The sequence below is a fragment of the Coptis chinensis genome, chromosome 2 (assembly GCF_015680905.1).
Source record: "Coptis chinensis isolate HL-2020 chromosome 2, ASM1568090v1, whole genome shotgun sequence".
Classification (NCBI taxonomy): Eukaryota; Viridiplantae; Streptophyta; class Magnoliopsida; order Ranunculales; family Ranunculaceae; genus Coptis; species Coptis chinensis.
Genome location: NC_141457.1, coordinates 6,250,607 through 6,272,623, shown reverse-complemented (window position 1 = coordinate 6,272,623; position 22,017 = coordinate 6,250,607). Strand labels below are relative to the sequence as shown.

General features: G+C 39.6%; 2 protein-coding genes across 4 annotated transcripts; one reads left to right on the top strand and one right to left on the bottom strand.

The window, feature by feature from the left end:
- The first annotated feature begins 10,626 nt into the window (after positions 1-10,626).
- LOC147514565 (dolichyl-diphosphooligosaccharide--protein glycosyltransferase 48 kDa subunit-like) lies at positions 10,627-18,824 on the top strand. Its single transcript, XM_086583997.1, has 10 exons — positions 10,627-11,283; positions 11,363-11,476; positions 16,037-16,092; positions 16,180-16,221; positions 17,436-17,511; positions 17,725-17,796; positions 17,876-18,001; positions 18,089-18,193; positions 18,446-18,529; positions 18,625-18,824. Exons 1-10 carry the CDS (start codon positions 10,723-10,725, stop codon positions 18,670-18,672), a joined length of 1,284 nt encoding a protein of 427 aa, XP_086440123.1. The 5' UTR covers positions 10,627-10,722; the 3' UTR covers positions 18,673-18,824.
- On the bottom strand, positions 18,674-20,959 carry LOC147514564 (ubiquitin-conjugating enzyme E2 5-like). 3 transcript variants are annotated; one of them, XM_086584011.1, is made up of 8 exons: positions 20,638-20,656; positions 20,549-20,595; positions 20,373-20,466; positions 20,193-20,272; positions 19,865-19,979; positions 19,737-19,789; positions 19,484-19,612; positions 18,674-18,950 (listed from the first exon to the last, which is right to left on the bottom strand). In XM_086584011.1, the coding sequence occupies exons 3-8, from the start codon at positions 20,414-20,416 to the stop codon at positions 18,829-18,831; spliced, it is 543 nt and encodes a 180-aa protein (XP_086440137.1). In that variant the 5' UTR covers positions 20,417-20,466; positions 20,549-20,595; positions 20,638-20,656; the 3' UTR covers positions 18,674-18,828. The 3 variants fall into 3 exon arrangements, with proteins under 3 accessions (XP_086440137.1, XP_086440148.1, XP_086440131.1); XM_086584022.1 differs by having other exon boundaries at positions 20,373-20,461; positions 20,544-20,959; XM_086584005.1 differs by having other exon boundaries at positions 20,549-20,682.
- Between the last annotated feature and the right edge of the window lie 1,058 nt (positions 20,960-22,017).

Genomic DNA, 22,017 nt, shown 5'->3' with positions numbered 1-22,017 from the left:
AAAAACGTATACCAAAACCACATGTGAGCATTTGATCAAATATTTAATACACATAAACCCATTAGCTACAAAGGAGTATAGATAAAAATCAGAGAACAATGTATCAAAATACCCTTCCACTTAAAACACATACACACCCAATTATAATTGTATATTACATTTGATTATACTCAACTCAGGAACTATTGTTTGAATGGCCCAAATAGTATAACAATTTGTAATCGTGCCTGTTGCTAAAGGAGTAAACTTTGTGCAGCAAATCAACAAGAAATAGGAAATTACCTTCGAATATGTTTTCCTCGCGGTATTTCTCGTGTGTCTTTCTTCTGAATAGTCGCTTCAATTCGAGTTTGAGTGTTTTGAAAGAAGAAGTTACAAAAAATGAGAAAACAAAGAGGAGAGGATCGATAAGAAGATATGTGAAGATGGATGGGAGATCCAGGAACAGAACAAATGAAGGAGATGAAATTAAACTGTAAGACGTATCGGGACATCGGGTTGATTATTCTTCAACATCTAGCCCTGATGAAGAGCATGAGTTCAATTACCACCGAAATTTGAAGCCCCACCCCGATATTCAAAGCTCAAATCACAATCGACTTTGATAGATACTGATAATTCAAACCCGTAATAGCAGGAAAGAGGGAGAACTTTTTTTAACGAAGTGGAAGTGAAGATAGAGAAGAGAAAGCTTTGTCTTTTGAGTTTTGAATGAAGAAGATGAGAACTGTGAGAGAGTGGTCCGTTTAGACTTTAGATAAAGAAACTGATTTTCACGGCCTACTCTATTTTTTTTTGGCAAAATAACTTCACTACCCTTGTAACAATGATGAGAAAATGAGAAATACCACCACTAGTAATTTCTGGTCTATACAAACAGTGACAAATTGTGGCCTGGGTCACTATGCACGTTCTTTAGAAAAATAACATTTGTGACTATTTTGAAAACGCACATCATCAAAAACATTTTAAAACAGTCACAAAAACCCTTTTCTGCTATTTGTGACGGTTTCAAACATAACAGTCACAAAAGCCCTTTTTTGTACTAGTGAACGGTTGCAAAATGATCTGAACGTGTAGTTTCTGTTTGTGCAGCTCTCTCTCTCTCTCTCTCTCTCTCTCTCTCTCTCTCTCTCTCTCTCTCTCTCTCTCTCTCTCTCTCTCTCTCTCTCTCTCTCTCTCTCTAACACAATTTGAACGAGAGAGAGGAAGACCACAGACGTATGTAGTGACGGTGGGTTTTCTCACTGTTGCGGGAATCCTAAGAGTCGTAGAACTGTAGAAGTTGTGGGGAGAGACCGAGAGAATAGCGGGAATCCAATTTGAATGAGTTTCGTACTGTGTATTTTTTTTTTCGCGTATTTGACTATTTGGCATAAAGTCATAAATCACGGTAGAAAGTGAAAAATTTATATACCACTGTTTATGTTTAAGGTAGTGGGGATGTGGAGTACTCTCATGCTGAAAAAAAAAACTAACCATGGTATATGGCCCAACTTATCCCACGGTTTTCATGTAACTGTGGCATATACTGGTAAACCAATGACCAAAGAAATTTCCGCCGTGGTATATAAGTATTTCCCACGGTTTTTGGAAGAACCGTGGTATAAACGTTCTTATTGACCGTGGTATATGTGTCATTCTGTAGAGCGTGGTGATTGGTGTTCGGAATGAAATCGTGGATGATCAATCAATCAGAAAAGTTAGCTCGCCATGAAGTAATACCGTACATGAAAGATGAGTTTTTCAATTATCTTTTTTTTTTTTATTGTTACTGTTCCAAGAAATTTAATTCTCTTCCATACAATTACCACCACCGTTCCATATATTGTTCAATGGATTCTTCACGGTAGGCTCACACCTCACAAGATTCATGCACATGCATAAATTGTTTGTGGTCATTCAAACAGCTCACCTACTTATCTATATTGTAAACACTGTTGGGGATTACACCAATACCAATCGGTTCCCCCACTACATAGATAACTTGTATGAACACACTTCAACTCCAGATGAATTCTAAATATCACAAACTACTTATACTAACATGCCCAACTCGCTAAACAACTATCAACAACATATAATAATGTAAAGCAGTTAAACAACAAACCACAACACAAAGATTTACCGTGGTTCGGCCAGTGATGCCTACTTCCACAAGAGCCAGTTCTTAATAAAATGGGAAGGAAGATTACAATCTCTCCTTTCAGTCTCTCACCTTACTAGATCACTCTTATCTCTTTCTGAGGTTGTATCTCTCAGAAGGTTCTCTTTGTTTTAGTCCGGATTCCAATCCTTCCGACTTGTGCAGTTCTCATTAGGTTAGGTTTTCCAAAACCTTGATTTTGGTTTTATCTCCAAAACCAAATTCGCGGGTACCGTGAGCAAGGGCCCACGAAAATAGACTGGCTGGCGCTGCCACTCTGAGCGAAGTCGCTACTGAAGACTGACACGAGCGCTGGCGCTTCACTTTGAGCTGGTCGTCCCTATGTTATCGGAGCTCGAGCTGGCGCTTTCTTCGGCCTGGCGGCCTCGACTTCGGATGTCGAGTTTGCCGTTTACGTCGACTCGGTTTCTCTCCTCATGTGAGGGATAACTCCAACAATCTCCCCCTCGAGCGGTGAGGGGCTACCTCCATGCAATTTCCAAATCAATAGAGGAGGTGTCGCCATTCCGGCAATAGCCGCGACAAACATCAAACTTACCTTTCGGTAAGACTTTGGTCATCATATCCGACCCGTTCTTGTCGGTATGGATCTTCTCGATACACAAATGCTTGTCTTCGAGTACTTCTCTAATCCAATGATAACGCACATGTATGTGCTTGGATCTAGAATGAAAACTCGGATTCTTGCTCAAGTGGATGGCGCTCTGACTGTCACATAGAACTACAAACTGTTTCTGCTTTAGCCCTAGTTCGTCGAAGAACCTCTTCATCCATAGCAACTCTTTGCAACACTCAGTGGCTGCAATATACTCGGCTTCTGTAGTGGAGAGAGCAACACACTTTTGCAACTTAGATTGCCAAGAAACTGCTCCCCCTGCAAAAGTAACCAGATAACCGGAGGTGGACTTCATCGAGTCAACATCACCTGCCATGTTCATCGATCGTAGCCTTCAAGTAAGGGCTTACTTCCACCAAAGCACAAACATGATTTGGAAGTGCCTTTGAGATATCTCAATATCCACTTAGCACCTTCCCAATGTTCTTTACCCGGATTTGACAGAAATCTGCTTACCACCCCAACGGCGAAAGCAATATCCGGTCTAGTACACACCATGGCATACATCAAACGCCCATCGCGGATGCATAAGGAATCTTTTCCATCCGACTCTGCTCATGCTCACCCTTAGGACACATCTCTTTGGTCATGCGGAACCGCCACCAAGCGGACAACCGACCGGGTTTCAGCTTGATCCATGTTGAATCTCTTCAACACCTTTCTCAATGTAGCTTTCTTGAAAAGCCACAACTTTCCACTCTTTCTCGTCACGAGTGATCCGCGATCCCAAGTATCTGCTTTGCTTGACCCAAATCCTTCATCTCAAAGGACTTACTCAAGTCTTTCTTCAAATTGGATATCTTGTTGATGTTTGGGCCAACTATCAACATATCATCCACATACAAAGAATAAAGACAATGAAATCTCCATCCGAAATCTCTCGAACAAACGCGACAATGATCGGAAGAAGACTTCTTGTATCCTTGCTTCACCATAAAGGAGTCAAACTTTATGTACCACCGTCTCGGTGCTTGCTTTCAACCCATACAAGCTCTTTATCGGCTTGCATACTAGGTGCTCCTTGCCTTTGACCTCAAACCCCTCGGGTCGGTCCATGTAGACATCTTCTTCAAGGTCTCCATGAAGAAAAGCTGTCTTAACATCTAGTTGCTCAACCTCTAGGTTCATACTTGCGGCCATACCCAATACCACCCGGATAGAAGTCATCTTCACTACAGGAGAGAAAATCTCATCAAAGTCAATCCCTTTCCTTTGACCGAATCCCTTCACAACAAGGCGAGCTTTGTGCCTTGGGTGAGGATTGTTCTCCTCATGCTTGACTTTGTATATCCACTTATTCTTGAGAACTTTTCTCCCTGTGGGTTTCTCAACTAACTCATAAGTGTGATTCTTATGCAAAGAATCCATCTCGTCATGCATGGCCTTCAACCACTTTTCTTTGTCTGTACCTTCAAGTGCCTCTTGATAGTACATAGGTTCTCCACCATCCGATAGTAGCGCGCATTATGTGGTGGATACCGTTGAAGCTATTCTCCTTCCGTCGGACCTCCTTGCCCCATCTGGCGGGTGCCTCGGGGAGGATACACTTCTGCTTGCTCTGGTGGTGGTTCATGCATCTCATCTGCATCTTCTATACCAATAGGTTCTATCCCATCATGAGCAATAGGATTCTCATCATGAGCTTCAAACTCATGGTTCTCTGCATTCTCAATGCCTTCTGCACGTTCCACAGTAGGAACTTCTGGTTCTGAATCAACAAGATCATTGGTGAAAGCTTGTAGCTTCTCACCCTCCTCAAAGTCTGCTATGGTTTGGTCTTCCAGGAACACAACATCTCGACTTCGGATTACCTTCTTGTTAATCGGATCATAGAGTTTGTAACCAAACTTTTCATCTCCATAACCCAGAAAAATGCACTGCTTGGCTTTGTCATCAAGCTTGAATCTCTCATCCTTCGGAATATGCACAAATGCCCTGCACCCAAATACCCTCAAGTATCCATAATCAACATCTCTGCCTGACCATACTCTCTCTGGATAATCACTATTCAGAGGCTTTGCTGGTGACAGGTTGATCACATGCACGGCTGTACGCATTGCTTCTACCCAGTAGCTTCTAGGTAGCTTAGAGTGAGATAGCATGCATCTTATCCTCTCTACAATGGTACGGTTCATTCTCTCTGCTATTCCATTCTGTTGCGGTGTCTTGGGAACGGTCTGCTCATGACGAATCCCATGACTCTGGCAATACTCTTCAAATGGCCCAATGTACTCACCCCCATTATCTGAGCGAATACACTTCAACAACTTCCCAGTCTCTCTTTCCACCATGCTGTGGAATTTCTCAAACACGCCAAGTACTTCATCCTTGGTCTTCAGACTATAGACCCATATCTTTCTTGACGATCATCAATGAATGTCAAGAAGTACGGCTCCCCGGTGGGACTTCACTCTCATAGGACCACATAAGTCTGCAGTGTGCACTAGTTCAAGGGACGGTGTCCTTTCGTGAGACGGAATCTTTGGAAAGACACCCCCGTTTGCTTTCCTACCAAACAATGAGTACATGTATTTAAATGTGTACCTTTAATGTCCGGCATGGCCTTTTGCTTAGCAAGAACTTCCATCCCTTTTATGCCCATGTGACCGCGATCTTTGTGCCACAGTTCAGATGAAGCTTCTTCTTCTGCCGCATTCGCTTCTGCTTTACACAAACTAGCCTGTGTTTTGTAAAGAGAGCAAGTTTTCTTTCCTCTGGCTGCTACAATGGAACCTCTGGTCAGTTTCCATACCCCGTTACCAAACGAGTTTACAAAGCCATCGTCATCTAATTTCCCAGCCGAAATTAGGCTTAACCGTATGTCAGGGACATGTCTTACATCCTTGAGTGTCAAGGTGTAGCCGACATTGGTTTCTATATGAACATCTCCAATGCCTATAATCTTCGAGACTCCACTGTTACCCATCCTCACTTCACCATATTCACCACAGCTGTAGGTAGTGAAGAATCCCCTGTGCGGTGTGACGTGATAGGATGCTCCTGTATCTATCACCCACTCAGATCCCCGACATGAGGTACTAAGACAAAGACACACCACAATCCGACACAATTCCCACTAGGTCGCCGACTAGTGCGGTAGTATCTCCTCTTTGTGTTTTTTCCTCGCACCATGTCTTCATGTACACGGTTATTCTTCTCATCCCTCTTCGTTGTTTGCGACTCATATCCGGTGGCCTTTGGTGGCACAATAGTAACATTGCCTCTCTCGCCTTTAGGAGTTCTAGCTTCACCCCTAGATTTACTTCATCATCACCTAGAACGAGATGGTTTTCTCGCTTCGACCTCTCCCCGTTTCTCGTGAAAAGGACCTCTCGAGTTAGAAGAGCGCTTCTTGCACTCCTTCTAGTCTCCTCATTCAACAAAGACGTGGTAGCCATCTCCATGGTAACAATTCCATCCTTGGGTCGCTCCATGTAGAGAAACCGCTAATGTCTCCCAACTTTCGGGTAGAGAGCCTAATAGAAACAAAGCCTCAACTTCGCCTCCCAAATTGATCTTCATCAAATGCATCTGATTGATGATATTCTGTACTTCATTAAGATGCTCAGACATTGAAGAACCTTCTTGGTACTTCGTGTCTGCAAACTTCTTAACGACTAGCACTTTGTTTCCACCCGACTTCCTCTCATAAAGGTCTTCGAGTTTCTTCCATAGGCCCGAAGGTCGTAGTCTCTTGGGCCACATGGTGAAAGACACTGTCGTCTATCCATTGTCGAATGTACCCAATAGCTTTACTGTCAAGCTTTTTCCACTCAGCCTCATCAGTCTTTTCTGGTTTTACTCCCTCATTCTCAATGGGAAGTGCCAAGTCCTTGCAATAAAGCAAGTCTTCCATCTTGGCTTTCCAGATGGTGTAGTTCTTCCTATTCAGACTCATCATACGAGTGTTCACGGAATGGTCCATCTCTACAAGTTATTTAACCTCAAATCTTCTCTCGTGAATTTCACAAAAACACCTTCCTCGACCAAGATTCGGATAACACCCTAGGCTATTCTAACCAAGGCTCTGATACCACTTGTTGGGGATTACACCAATACCAATCGGTTCCCCCACTACACAGATAACTTGTATGAACACACTTCAACTCCAGATGAATTCTAAATATCACAAACTACTTATACTAACATGCCCAACTCGCTAAACAACTATCAACAACATATAATAATGTAAAGCAGTTAAACAACAAACCACAACACAAAGATTTACCGTGGTTCGGCCAATGATGCCTACTTCCACAAGAGCCAGTTCTTAATAAAATGGGAAGGAAGATTACAATCTCTCTTCTTTCTCTCTCACCTTACTAGATCACTCTTATCTCTTTCTGGGGTTGTATCTCTCGTAAAGGTTCTCTTTTGTTTTAGTCCGGATTCCAATCCTTCCGACTTGTCCGGTTCTCATAGGTTAGGTTTTCCAAAACCTTGATTTTGGTTTTATCTCCAAAACCAAATTCGCGTAATCTTGTAGCAAGGGCCCACGAAAATAGACTGGCAGCGCTGGCGCTGCCACTCTGGCGAAGTCGCTACAAGACTGACACCGAGGGCTGGCTACACTTTGGAAGGTCGCCTCTATGTTATTGGAGCTCAGCGGCGGCCTCGACTTCGGATGTCGAGTTTGCCCGCTTCGTCGGTTTCTCTCCTCATGTGAGGGATAACTCCAACAAACACCTCATCAGACTTGCATGTTTACAATGGCTATGAGTTTCAAGATTGGCCAATGGCCAATTGCTTAGAAGTCAACATCACATGCGTTCTTTGTTAGTTCGATAAAAGTCCGACCTCCATATGTTCATCACATGAAAGTTATTGGATTCCTTGCTTTTAGTTAGGACCTAATAGATACAACGACATCAAGTCTCATGGCCTTGAGCATTTGAGCGACCTCATTTCTTACTTGATCCTCATTCCTTACTCGACCTCATTCCTTGAATGAACATAATGGGTTTGCATGTTTGTTCCCTTACTGCTGGCTGTCAACGATGTTTTGAACAATTGGGGAATCGTTACCAGTCTTTCGCAGGAATTGAAGGAGCATTCCATGACGTTATCAGTTATATACTTTGGAGTTATTGCATGCCAAAATTTATACATCCTGTATGTGATTAACCTTAGACGTTACAATAAATTTTACTTCTCATGACTATTGGAACATAGCTATTACAATTAATTTCTTACAGTCAAACTTGCTCGATCAAAAATTGTTGTCATCAACTTTGTATATAGGTAGTGGACCAAGACGTCCTACTTGCTTCAGACACACACCGAGCGACTGGTTTCGATTTCTTGTTTCAATAAACTGTAATATATGATGTCTTACAGCAGGGATAAGAGCAAAAGTTGCTCGTTGTATATGGGAAGGTCATTTGAACTTCAAAAACTTGTAAAGGACGCGATTGATGAATCAGCTAAATCTGTTCCAGGGGCTCAAATGTAACGGCAAGTTACAGTAAGGGAACCACAAGCTCCAGAAGAGCACCCATTCGCGTGTTACTTACACCCCGTACTATGCAAAGTCCAATTGATGTCTAAATTTAAGAGTTCTGTTAAATTATCGACCTTGATTCGATTATACTACTAAATTCTATGTGTACAGCTCGATCTATAACAGGTCGATTACACTCCGAGCCAGGTTAGCTACAACCATCTGCGCATATACAACCCAGCCTTTAATTTGAGCTCAAGGCTCGATTTTTTCGAAATTACTATTTAGTTTGTTCTAATTCCCTTTTGGCATTAGTTCGATCTAGTGCAGATCAATCAAGCTGGGGGCTAGCTATAGCCATCTCCGAACTGGGGCTAGTCATTGTCATCTAAACAAGTCAATCAAGCTCCAAAACTGGGGCTAGCTACAGTCACGCCAATTCAAGGCTAGCTATCAACTGCGATCTCCAAATCAGGATGCTCACTAGAGCAGACAGACTCACTTGGGTCACGACGCCCACCTGGGTATAACGCTCACTCGAGCTCAAACACTACATAGCGTCACCACTTCTCACTAGTTGGAGACCTATACTTCTAGGGCTGACTTAGTGCATAATGCTTACTTAAGCACAAAAGGTCCCTTGACCTACGCTCACTCGAGCATAACGCTTTTATATATAAGCGCTAAAAGGTCCCTTTACCTACTGGAGTAGATCGTTTACATAAGCGATAAAAGGTCTCTTGACCTACGCTCACTCGAGCAGAACGCTTCCGTAAGCGCTAAAATGTCCTTTGACCTACTGGAGTAGAATGCTTACATAAGCGATAAAAGGTCCCTTGACCTACGCTCACTCGAGCAGAACGTTTCCATAAGTGCTAAAAAGTCCCTTGACCTACTGGAGCAGAACACTTACATAAGCGATAAAAGGTCCCTCGACCTACGCTCACTCGAGCAAAACACTTACATAAGCGCTAAGTGGCCCCTTGACCTATGCTCACTCGAGCAGAATGCTTACTGGAGCTGAATGCTCTCACGAGCTCAAAAATGCTCTCTCGAGCTAAAATTTTCACTAAGTTGAGGACTTATACTTCTAGGACCAACTAAGTGTGAAATACTCACTAGAGTAGAACGCTCACACGAGCTCCAATGCTCTCTCGAGCAATAATCCATTTAGACATTTCCAAGAGACGAGACAAATATAAAACCAAAACACAACTGTTCCACTTGGACACGTGTCAAACTATTTCTCTCGTTAGATCGTTCTTAAGAAAGCACGACCTAACGAGAGGGGGCTGTGTGAGGGACATATATTGTCATCAATATATTTGCGACACGTGTCAATACCATTGATAATATCTTGAGACTAACTTAGTGGATCATTACAATTGGTCATCTCAAGAGTCATTAGTTATCAAATGGTTACAAAATGAACATTAATACGTGCATTAATGCAATACTAAATGTCATTAACCAATGGAGCACCAAAGGAGGGAGAGAATTCTATATATTTTCTTTCCACTCTCAAACAAGGGAGAAGGATTCGATGCTTCTTCTCCACTCTCCATCTTCTCCATTCGCCATCGATCATTCGATCACCAAATTCTAATACGAACTACGAACTGACTTGATTATAGTTCTCTGGAGAACTGGACACGTAGGCAGTTCGATCATTCGAACTCAGTCACAACATCATTCTCTCTAAATTTTCTACACATGTAAGGTACGCCGAACTATCACCTTTACAACTATCTACCGAGTCTTCCGCCGGAGAAGATGAAGAAGAAGACGATGATGAAGATGAAGATGAAGACAAAGATGAAGATTGAAGGAGAAAAAACTCATACACTTCATGATCCATTTTTTGGCAATGTGTGTATGTTGTTTGTTGAAGACTAATGTGAAATGGTTAAGTTGTTTGATTAGGATATTTGGGTTGAGTGCATGTAAAATGAAAAAAGGAATGAGTGTAGATATATGGATGTAGAATTCTGGCCATTTTTTGTCCATTTTTTTTCTCGTTGAAGCACGCGATAGTGATAGTGTTGCGCTATAGTATGAATGGCGTGCGACATTAGTAATGGCGTGGTGTGTTAGTCAAAGTCAAAAAAAAAAAATTGAGGTGACATTAGTAGTGGCGCACGACATTACCACTGTCGCACTGCATCCGCATCTGAAATCACAGATTTACTTCTACAGATGCGGCTAGACAGGTGATACTACCGGATTTGCTTCCACCTAGAGTTGGTTATTCATGAAATTCCAAGTTTTGGAAGAAAATTTGGAGGTGATACCAGCAGTATTTTTCCGTGAACTAAGGGCTGGGTTTGGGCTTAGCATTTCAAGTATTAGCCCGGCCCAATCCGGCCAGATATTAAACGCAGCATAGAGTGAAATAGTCAATACTCAATAGACTCACATCACTGTGATCTAATAAACGAAAAAACCTTCAATCCATTTCTCTCCACCATTTCCTAAAACCGAAAAAAAGAAAAAGAAAAAATGTCTAACCACCTCTCAATTATTTTCCTAATCCTAATCCTCCTCCCATTCTTAACCCAATCATTCTCTCCCAAAAAAGTCCTAATCCTCCTAGACGACTTTTCCCTAAAATCCTCCCACTCCCTATACTTCACCTCCCTCAAAAACCGTAACTACCACCTCGATTTCCATCTCGCCACTGATTCTAATCTCAAATTATCTCAACACGGAGAGTATTTATACGACGGCTTAATTTTATTCTCTCCAACTGTTCAGAAATTTGGTGGGTCTCTAGATTTGAATTCTGTTTTGGGGTTTGTTGATTCCGGTAGGAATTTGATTCTTGCGGTTGATGAGTCAGCGTCTGATTTGGTTAAAGAGATTGCTACTGAATGTGGTGTGGATTTCGATGAGGATTCCGGGGCGGTGGTGATTGATCACGGGAGTTTTGCGGATGGAGATCATATGTTGATTGCTAGTGATGATTTTATTGACTCTGATGTCATTTTGGGGAAGGAAAAAATCGAGGCGCCTGTATTATTTAAAGGGATTGGTCATGCATTGAATCCTGTCAATAGCCAAGTAAGATGTCATTACCGAGTGTTTTTTTTAACTAGTCTTTTGTTTGCTTTGATTTCTTATGTGGTTTTTTTTTTTGTAGGTTTTGAAAGTTCTATCTGCTTCTCCTTGGGCATATTCTGCTAATCCAGAGAGCAAATTGTCTAGTCCTCCATCACTCACGGGATCTAGAATTTCTTTGGTTTCAGTTGTGCAGGTACATATCTCTCTATGGTTCATATATACAATGTTTTTTGATTGTTTGAATTGTCAACATTTATCTTCTGAATCTGCGTTATATTTTGAAAACTGTGATTATCTTTTCACCAACCTTTTTATGAATGCCATTTATCGGCTCGTGGTTTTGTGACTATTAACTGAAAGACCTTCAAGTTTCTATTACCTCAAGATTCTAAGAAACTTGAAAGTCAATGGAGTTGGGAACTACCAGTACACTATCTGACAATTTCCCCTCTTTGTGTGGCTTGTGTGGTGAATGTTGAACTTGGCTCTGGTATGCAGTCTACTATGGTCCATCGACAAACTTAATTTGTTACTCGAATAATTGATATGTCTGAGAGTGCATTATCAGCTAAGGCTATGATAATTATCACCTGAAATAATTCATTAAACTTGGTCTATATCAATTGCAATTTGATACCTCTAGTAAAGTCCACCTGTAACGATAGGGTATTTACGTATGGCACAAATGGTCCAAAGATTTGTGACTGTCAATTGATTAGGGATACAACTTAATACTTACCATTACCATGCTCATGATCAAATGCCATGACGGAGCAGAACTATATTGCTGCTGCTGAAAAGAGTTTAAAACCATTCATAGCAGAGCAAGTTTCTAATTTTAACACAACACGTTGCGTCATAACTCACTACAACTTAACAGAAACTATGGATGAATTAGTTCAAAGTGTAAAATGGGTCTGTGATTCTTTAATTTTAGATCTCAACATTATCTGTTCTGTGTTGCATTGTCTAATAGAATAGTAATTCCATTACTTGACTAACTATGAAACTGTCAATGTCTCTTTCGACTGATGGATGATTTCAAGTTCTTCATATCCACTTTCTTTTTTCAGTGCTAGTAAACTTCCTCTTCATATTGTTTACTGTTCAACACAAAGTATTATCAGTGTACAATATTATGATCCTGAATATGCGAGTTCACTAAACAACCCCTAGAGGTTGTCGTATTCATTTGATTTGATATTCAATTTGAAGCGTCGAAGGTTGCTCAAGTTTTGCGTGATGTGTAGTAGGATGTTAATCCCTAACATAGAATATCTACGAGTCGAGATTCTTTCTACCCATTTTTTTAAATAAACTTTCTTCATATCAACACAGAAACACCCAGAAATTGCAAATAGAAAGGGAAATACAGACCAAAATAATGTTGGTCGTTTAGGAATGCACAATCTGTCACAATGGATGGACGTCTTGCTTTGCTGCAAAGATTGGAAAAATCAATTACAGTTGTAAGAGAAGAAAAACCTGAAAGAAAAAAAAAATAATAAAATAAAACAATAGGAGTTACATGGAGAAGGAATTTCAGTTATTAGAGTAGAGCTGGAAAACTAAAAAGTCAAAGGAAATTGTGGAAACACAGAACACACGAGAAAGAAAGAACCTAATTCAAGGATTGCACTCCGGCGTTCAGCGACGAGAATCGATTGCTAGGCATCGTGGTAATATTATTAATGGAGATAAAATTATACGAAAACATAAATAAGGTTGTTTTGGGAGAAGAAGGAAGAGATTAGTGGAGAGGAGATTGATTAAGTGAGATACGCGTAAATTGAAATGAAGAAAAACTGGGAGGAGATTGCCACTGTAATTTGAGATGAAAATGAGAGCAGGCGGACATGAGACGGCAAACAGGACTCTTATTTACCCCACCTAGCGCAAGATACCTCCCTAGGTCAGTCGGATAATGTCAACTATTCATATAATATTAATTGGTTTATGTGTGAGAAAGTACAAGAACGTTAAATAAGTATTTTTCCTGAATGTGCTATCTCAAGGTAGAAGGTTTGGATTGGAAGAGTATAAACAATTTGTTATTTGTTAAGCAATATGCTAATGAAACACATGGAATACATTCTTTTAGTTATAAAGCGGTTGTATTCAATACACTCTTATCAAATTTGCTAATAAGTATGCACAAGTTACACCTAGCCAATAAAGGGGGTAGGATAGGGGAATATAAATAACCACGTTGTTAGTTTTGCACTAGTCCTTGGATGTTTTTTTGACTACGAATAATTTTTGTGGTGATTTTCCCAGCTTACATATGAGAAAATTAGTCAAGCATTGTTTGGACTTACCCTCATGTGGTGATGAATCAACTGACAGTGCACCACAAGGTGTGGATTTCCTCCATTCCTTCCGATAGAGCTTTCATTTGTTGGATTGCCACACTCCACTTTTCACAGAATTCACGATGGACAAGCTTAACAAGAGGGGTTATGATTTAGTGTTAATATATGAAATGGAAGGTTAAAAACTTAGAGTCAATGTGTATATGTTGCAATTTATAAGTCCACATGATATCATGAAAAATCGGAAATCGGATTGAATCAGATAATGAAAACTCATCCGATTCCAATTCCGACCTGATTAATTCTGTGGAAAATTTGGATATTGGCACACAAATATCAGTGTCAAATTCGGAAAAATGTCGGATTAGGTTTTGGAAAAATTGGAATTTCGGATAAAAATGTGGCACCCCTTCTGGTTATAATTGGGATTAAGAAGATCCGTTGTTTTGGTTACTATGGGCACTTTCCTTACATTCATTGTTTGTAATTTTGTAGTGAGTAGATAGCTTTTTTTTTTTGGTAAAATTGTACATGAACCTACTTACCTATCTTCTATAGTTAAGTGGACAATGGGCTCCATCCACAACAATCTTATATGGTAAGATAAGGAAATAGAGATAATTATACCTCACATGATTTTTTTTTCCTCCTTTTTTTCGTTAGATTTCTATATAACACATGGGTGCCCATAACACATTACCTCTCATAGTTAAGTGGACAATGGGCTCCATCCATTGTAATCATATATGGATAGAGATAATCATATTGGTAGTTTTGTGCTTGTGCTCACATGGTTTTGTTGATCACGAGGAATTTTTACTGTGATTTTCTCAGCCTTACACATGAGGAAAATTAGTCAGTCTGATGTGGACATTGAGTCAAGTCAAGCCCAAGGGTGCACATGCATTAGGCGTCCCCTTATTTTAGCCCAACAATGATTGGAAGTGAATGAACCTCTTTACATCAGTCTGATGTGTAAATTAGTCAGTCTGATGTGGACATTGAGTCATGGTCAAGTCAAGCCCAAGGGTGCACACGCATTAGGCGTCCCCCTATTTTACCCCAATGATGATCAGAAGTGAATGAACCTCCTTACATGAACGTGCTCTTTGCAAAGAATTTGCCCGATCTTGAAAAGTTTCTCAGATTTTGCAATCTATCAATAGTAGAAAGTAAGCTACTGAATTTGTTCAAGGCGGGATATTACTCCTTGAGTCTATGCTTGGATCCTACACATATATTAAAACTTTCATACACTCATGGTCCCAAACACCGAACTAAGTCATCAGGGTGTGCTTAAAATGGTTCACGCGTTGCAATGATGCTCGTTTCCGCTGATTGTAATTTTTTTTCGTTCTGCTGGATTTTCCTTCAATTGGCTATATCGTGTAGAAGAAGAATAGAGATCGGGAGAGACTGAGAGATTGAAAATGTGTATGGTATGGTATGATTTTTTTTTTTTTTGGTTGGCAAGCCTGTTTTAAATGAGATCAGTAACTCTTTGATGCTGGCAGGGTTCGAGCCCCAGACCTCTGGTATCATCACCCAAAGGTTTTACCGACTTTACATACATAATAAATGAATTCAGTATGTAACTTTTAGGATAAACATTCTGGCAATTTAACAATTGTACGCATGAACAACACGGTTCCTACCGTCAGTGCCATACTGATAGATATGCAAGTACTTTCACATAGGGATATGCTGCATTGCATTGCATTGTTTTTCTGAAAGATGACCGTTGCAGTCACGAGTGGCACAGTTTTGTCGCCAATGCCATACTAACATGAAAAAAAAAAAATACTTTCCTCAAAACAGCCGATTTGCATTTGACATTGCAAAATTTGTGATGGGAAATGGCACTTCGCAAATTGCAAGGTTATGTTGCATTTGGTTTTCGATGATCTCTTCGCAAAATGACGTGCAAGCACCTTACGTAGGTGCACTGTACGGGCTCTTAAGTGCTCCACGTGCTTGTTAAGGTGTCTGCCCCTTGCTTTGTACTTTTCTGTTTTGTCTTGCATGGGGATTGTGTTTGTATGCTTATTGTGCTACCTGAGTGGAATGAGGCTACCTATCTCTAAACTGATTGCAGTCTCCCCTGTTACTGCATATAATGTTGGTTGTACAAATTGGTTAGGCAGATCCGTCAACGGCTATGTTTGTTGTGGATAATTGTTGTTTAGACTACGCTGTCGAGGGTAGCAAAGGCTTCCGAAACCTTGTGCCTCGTCTTGCCCGACAACATAGGCTTTAGACGGATCAAAGCGATAGCGTAAGTTCATATTTCATTGCACAGAACTTCCATATTTCATATTTCATATAGGTGGTATATTCAGAAATTATTTTTTGAAGAGTTTTCTTTTAACTTGTGCATAAAAAATGTCTCTCTCTGTACTTTCTTTAGACTCTTCAGCCCTGATGATTTCAAAATATTGCAGGCAAGAAATAATGCTCGTATATTGATATCTGGTTCACTAGATTTATTTAGCAACAGGTATGTCTATATGTGATACAATCAGTTTCAGAGTGTAACCTTTGCTTGTTCCATTTCCCTTATTAATTTTTTCATCTTGTGATTCAGATTGTTCAAATCAGGTGTGCAGAAGGCTGGGAGCTCAACTAAGTAAGTGGATCTTCACATATGTTTTTGTTTTGTTTTCTATTTTTCGTGGGTTTAGAGTTACAGTTTTTTACTGCTTGGAAGAGTAAACTGTTGGGTGTAGCTATCATCCCACTTACAGTAATGAGTGCCTCTTGCCCTCTTTTAGAATGAAAGAAATTTTTAAAATTTAACAGAGTTATTGCCTTAGCCACCTACTGTCCCTAATTTAAATTTTATCTTCATTCGAATTTGGTGACCATCCCTCTACTCTCAAAGCATTGTGCCTGTATAGATCTTTAGATAGATTGCTTAACTCTTGTATGCATTTGACTCCAAATATACTTCCAAAGAATGCATCTACACTGGACCTCCAAATAGTTTGCCTAGAAGGGCCTATCATAAAGTTAATCTAATGGCCAAAATCTTGAGTCAACGAGATTTGTGTGCTCCAAAAACTGAAATTCCGACAACAATGTCAAGTTGGGAAAGTAAGTGGTTGGAGGAGAGAGCTTTTTTTCTGGATTCCGGAGACTCTGTTTACAAGAAGCAGCTAGTTTGTGCGTTATGTAGTGGGCATTGTGGTTCTCTCTTTAGAATTCATAGTTCCATGTCACAGATGAATATTGCAAATGCCTTCTAGGGTAGCTTGGGTGCTAATCCATTTGTGAAGCCGAGTGGGTATTATCATCTAACTTTTGGCTGATTGAGATGTGTACTTCCAAGCTGAACTATCCTCCCCTTTGTAGTTTGTTCTCATTTCCAAACTGCACAACACGTCATACCTTTTGTTTTGAAAACTTTTCTTCATAGATTTTACAAGTAAAAGTAGAGATATTTTATGTTCAAACAAATAAAAACTTTTCTACATAGAGTTTTAAAAACACTTCAACCAACATTTCCATGGTGAAGGCCTTTCTGATTGTTTTCTATTTTTTGTTGGTTTAGAATTACAGTTTTCACATAGTTATATAGACCTTCATTTCTTGATTTTTTTTGTCCATTCGATTACTGAAGCAGGTAAACCTATATTCACGATGTACTAGTTTTAGTACCTGTCCAGTATTGATCAGTTGGGTAGCCATAACGTCTCTAGCTTATACTCTTAATGCATGTGAGCCCTTGATTCACTAGAAAGACCTCTGTTTCCATAAAAAAGAGGAACCAAGAAAGGTATTCCGTCGAAAGTCATTTTTGTGCAGCGAGGAATTGATGGGAAAACCTACTTTTGATGACAGGTACCTGAGATCTGGGAATGAGCAGTTCACCACTGAGCTCAGTAGATGGGTCTTCAACGAAAGAGGCCATCTCAAGGTGATGCATCAAAACCGTTTTTGGTTGGATAACTTTCTATTTTGACGTTTGTCTGTCAATGATAAGAATACTGTCCATTGTCCAGAAAAAGGAGATGTTAAAGGCTTTGATGATCAGTTACTTAAAGTTCTAATTCAATATTACACCTGATTATAGTTAGTCTAGTTATCATATAGTATTGATCCAAATAACAGACGTGCTTTGGCATTGTAGGCGGTTAATGTTAGACACAACAAAGTTGGAGAAACGGTTGAACCTTCAATGTATAGGATCACTGATGACTTGGTAAATTTTTCTGCCCACCATTTAATACATATCAAAATTTGCAAAAGAAAAGTACTTACAACTTGAATTTTGATTGAAGGAATACTCTGTCGAAATTTATGAGTGGTCTGGAACAAGCTGGGAACCTTACGTCTCTGATGACGTTCAAATCCAATTTTATATGATGAGCCCCTATGTGTTGAAAACTTTAGCAACTGACAAGAAGGTATGATGTTTGTAGCCTAGTTTCACTTGGACGTTTTCCAGCTTTGTCTATATGAAAGTTGATCTTCGTATGCACCTATCTTTGCAGGGTCTATATTATACATCATTCAAGGTTCCGGATGTTTATGGTGTCTTCCAATTCAAGGTTGAGTACCATAAGCTTGGCTACACAAGTTTGTCTCTTGCAAAGCAGGTATGTTGAACGAAATCTTTGGTTCTCAGGGTATGATTGTAGGAATAAGAAATATTTAAACCGCTTTATAAAATCGACGCTAGGGATTCTTCATACGCAAGCTGGGCTAGATTTCCTAACTGTCCTCTATGGCAGTCATAAGGACTAGTATATGTATGGGTTGAAGACGGTGTATAGGACTTTTGCGAGTTTCATTAATTAATTTTCACCACTGAGGTATTCTTGTTTTGTTCAAATATTCGAACTTTCCAGATTCCTGTGCGGCCCTTCAGACACAATGAATACGAGAGGTTTTTAACAGCAGCTTTTCCATATTATGGAGCGTCATTTTCTACAGTAAGTACCCGTCCCCTTCCCTCATGGCCTCCTGTTTGTTTGTACTATGCTATTAAGATAAAATTCTAAATTGAGTACTGCCTTTCTGATTGCAGATGGCAGGATTCTTTGTTTTCTCTATCATCTACCTGTATAACAAGTAGCTGTAGACCATCCAATTCTGTTAGAATTTCTTGTCTGAGAATTGAGATAATATTTTACACTTCTCTACACTGTTTTGGTAGGAGGGAAATAGAAACAATTGTTTACAAGTGTTATTTACATTAACATAGTGCAGCATCCATTAATTGAGTCAGATGTCAGATGTCTTCAATTTCCATTTCGTCATCACTCCCATTGTAATCTTCTTCATCACCACTGCTTGATTCATCTTCTTGTTCGCTTTGTATGTCACTTGCCTTTGCATACTTGGTGCAATGCTCTGTGTCATAAGAAGGTAGTACAATAGGTACCAAATAGTAAGAGTTTCTTGTAAATGTCATGGGACTAGTGGTTGAAACAGATTGAAGTTCTGTCTGTGTCGCAGTATTGACTCGCCAACTTCACCAGTTAATGAAACTGATTGTTGACAATATAATTGTGCGTCATTTGCATATATGCAATTCTGTTAAATTGCGATGAAGAGTGCAAACGGGTGAGTTTAGCAATGGTGAGGACCTAATAATAGACTACTACTCTTTGAGGGTGACTACATCATGTTGCCAAGGAAATTTTGGTCTAGAAATGTGTGTCATGCGATCAAGTTTTTAACTCTTTTTCATTGAGTTTGCTTCTGTTGCGAAATACCCCTTGCCTTTTGCTACCATCCACGCTTACAACCTCTCAGGTTGCCTTCAACTTATGCCTCGACTTTTCAGTGTTACTTTTATCCGTGCATAACCAGTGTATCTAACAATCTACATAGATGTTTCTATTTTCTACATTTTTAGCAGGTTAGAATAAACTGGTTTTTACCTTTGACCTTTTGTTCATAAACTTCTGGCTGCCTCATCATTAGTAATGCAGCTTCACCATTCAATGGATCTGAGGGATTTGGGTATAGCAGGAGCTGAGGAAGAAAGACTTCGAATATGTTTACAAGATCTGCAGTAAACAAATAACGGGGAAAAATTGTTCATATACTGCATATTTTATAGGCTGCTGTCAAAACAATCACGCTGCCTAATTTGTATGTGTTTGTATAGTGAAGTATTATGAAAGCATTTACCAAACATAGGGCTCCATGTCTGTTTGATAACGTCAAGGCAGACCGATCCAGACCTACAGTGTACACATAGGAGGTGATTTGAGTATTCTAAAGAGGTAAAACAGTTTAGAGGGGAGTAAAGTGTTCACATCTCGTCGATGTTAGGGTGGTAGATGCGGTTGACAAAGCAAATTGATGGAGATTTGTAAGGGTAAGCGTCCGGCAGTTCAACCCTCACTCGCCATACTCCCTCGCTATATGGACCTGTATGCAGAGCATTATAATTGAACTAAACGTGAACAGAAGAGTTAGAAGGTGTAAACATTTCTGTTTTGGTATTAATGTTTTATACTGCGTCAGATTGCAATGGAGAGTATTTAGAAATTAGACGCATGCTTTATGATTTATTATGCTCCCCCTGAACTTGAAAATTTTGAATAAACGAGAAAGAAAAGATGAAATTCGAGATAGACTCACTGTTGGCAGGGCCATTGAACTCTACGGAAAAATCGCTAATCGAATCATTAATCGTCTCAACTTTATAGTCTGTCATCATCCTACAGGCACCAAAAAGTATCCAATCAAAGATTATAGAATTATAACAGAATAGTAAACATAGTAAAATACAACAACGAAACAGATGTTACAGAAAATCACAGTTTCATGATATCCATATCTCTTCTTTTGCTTGGTGATGACATTTTCAATCCTCTCTTATTAACTTTAGAATGTTAGGCTTTTGAATTCTAACCTGTATACAATGAAACAGATATATCGTTACAGTTTATTGATCAGAAATAGAAAATCTTAGATAGAATTAACGTATACTTAACCTTGAAAACTTAGCTATGGAAAAGGAAGTTGGAGAACAGAGAAGAAAAAGTATGGAAGTAAAGGAAAGGACGGAAGATTGAAGAAGAAACGTAAGAGCATTAGGTGTATCACTGAAGGAAAGAATTGGGCAATGAGAAGGACAGGCAGTATAAATTACTTTCTTCATACACCTTTAAAATAACATGAAAAGATCGAGCTGGTTACGTAAAATTATGAAAGAACTAATCATTGATGACAAAACAATCTCAAATTGATAGTTTACTTCATATTATATGAACTGAAAGCTAAGGGATGGCAAGTTCAATACGTTAATGATCGACTTCTATGTATTTGTCTAAACAATTCTCTAGTGGCGGGTGTCAAGGCCTCCATGATATATTTGCTAATAGTACCACCTCGTCTGCCTGCCTATTGGATGTGCTGTGTGTCTGTGTATATAAACAATCGCGCACCCTCTCCTCGTTAGTTGATTTCCTAGGAATAGTGACCCCAACCTAAAAGCCACCACTGAATCACTGATATTAGGACTTCTAATAGCAAGGGGTAGCTCAACTGGTAAACGGTCTCCAAGAGGTACATTCAGCCTGTTTGCGGCTGCAGCAAAACTTTATCCAAGACTTTCAAGAGTGGATGCTAGAACCTTGGCCACCTTCACACCAGTTTAAAGTTTGGACATAGACACATAGTTTAAGATTTTCGAGTCCACTTAGACACAAATCTGTACGATGAAAATATGTATATGTTATTTGTGCCATTTGCTTGACATCGTCCTACCAACAGCTATCAAATTGAGTTTGTTTTTGAAACTAACCTCGACCATTGAGTCTTGACCTATCTGACTATCTCCTACTTGGGCACAATATGGTTTTAATTGTGGGCCCAATTGATTTTTGAAGCTTCCAGGCCCAAACAAGGATTCAGATGGCTTGTTTTGTTAATGCGTAGGAAGGCCCACTAGAGTGATTTTTGGTTCTCACTTCTCAGCCATTCGCTCCAAGGGCTCCAAGCCCAATCAAGAAGCAACACCTGTCAACTATACCCGAGATTCAGCTAGCAATATATTTTTTTAGATTTACACTTTTGATTTTACCCTTAAAATATTGGTCAACAATTTCTTCTTTAGCTCTTTTATTTAATCCAAAAATTCAATAATTATCATTTGAGCCCCAATAAAAAAGAAATTTACGGGGAATCACTCTATTCATGAGTCGACATAGAAGATGAAAAAAACATGTTTGAAATATCATTTCCTATTTTTTTTCAACAAATATTTTAGATTTTCTCTTTAAATTTTGACAAGGGCAAATTAGTAAGTCTAAGAAAAGAGACGTTATTTGTAGTTGGATTTCAAAATATTATAGACGTGTTGCTTCTTGATTGGGCTTGGAGCCCATTGGAGAGGGAATATCGTTGGGAGCAAAAAATCACTCGGCCCACTAGTACACCATGAAATTAACATAGCGTTAGC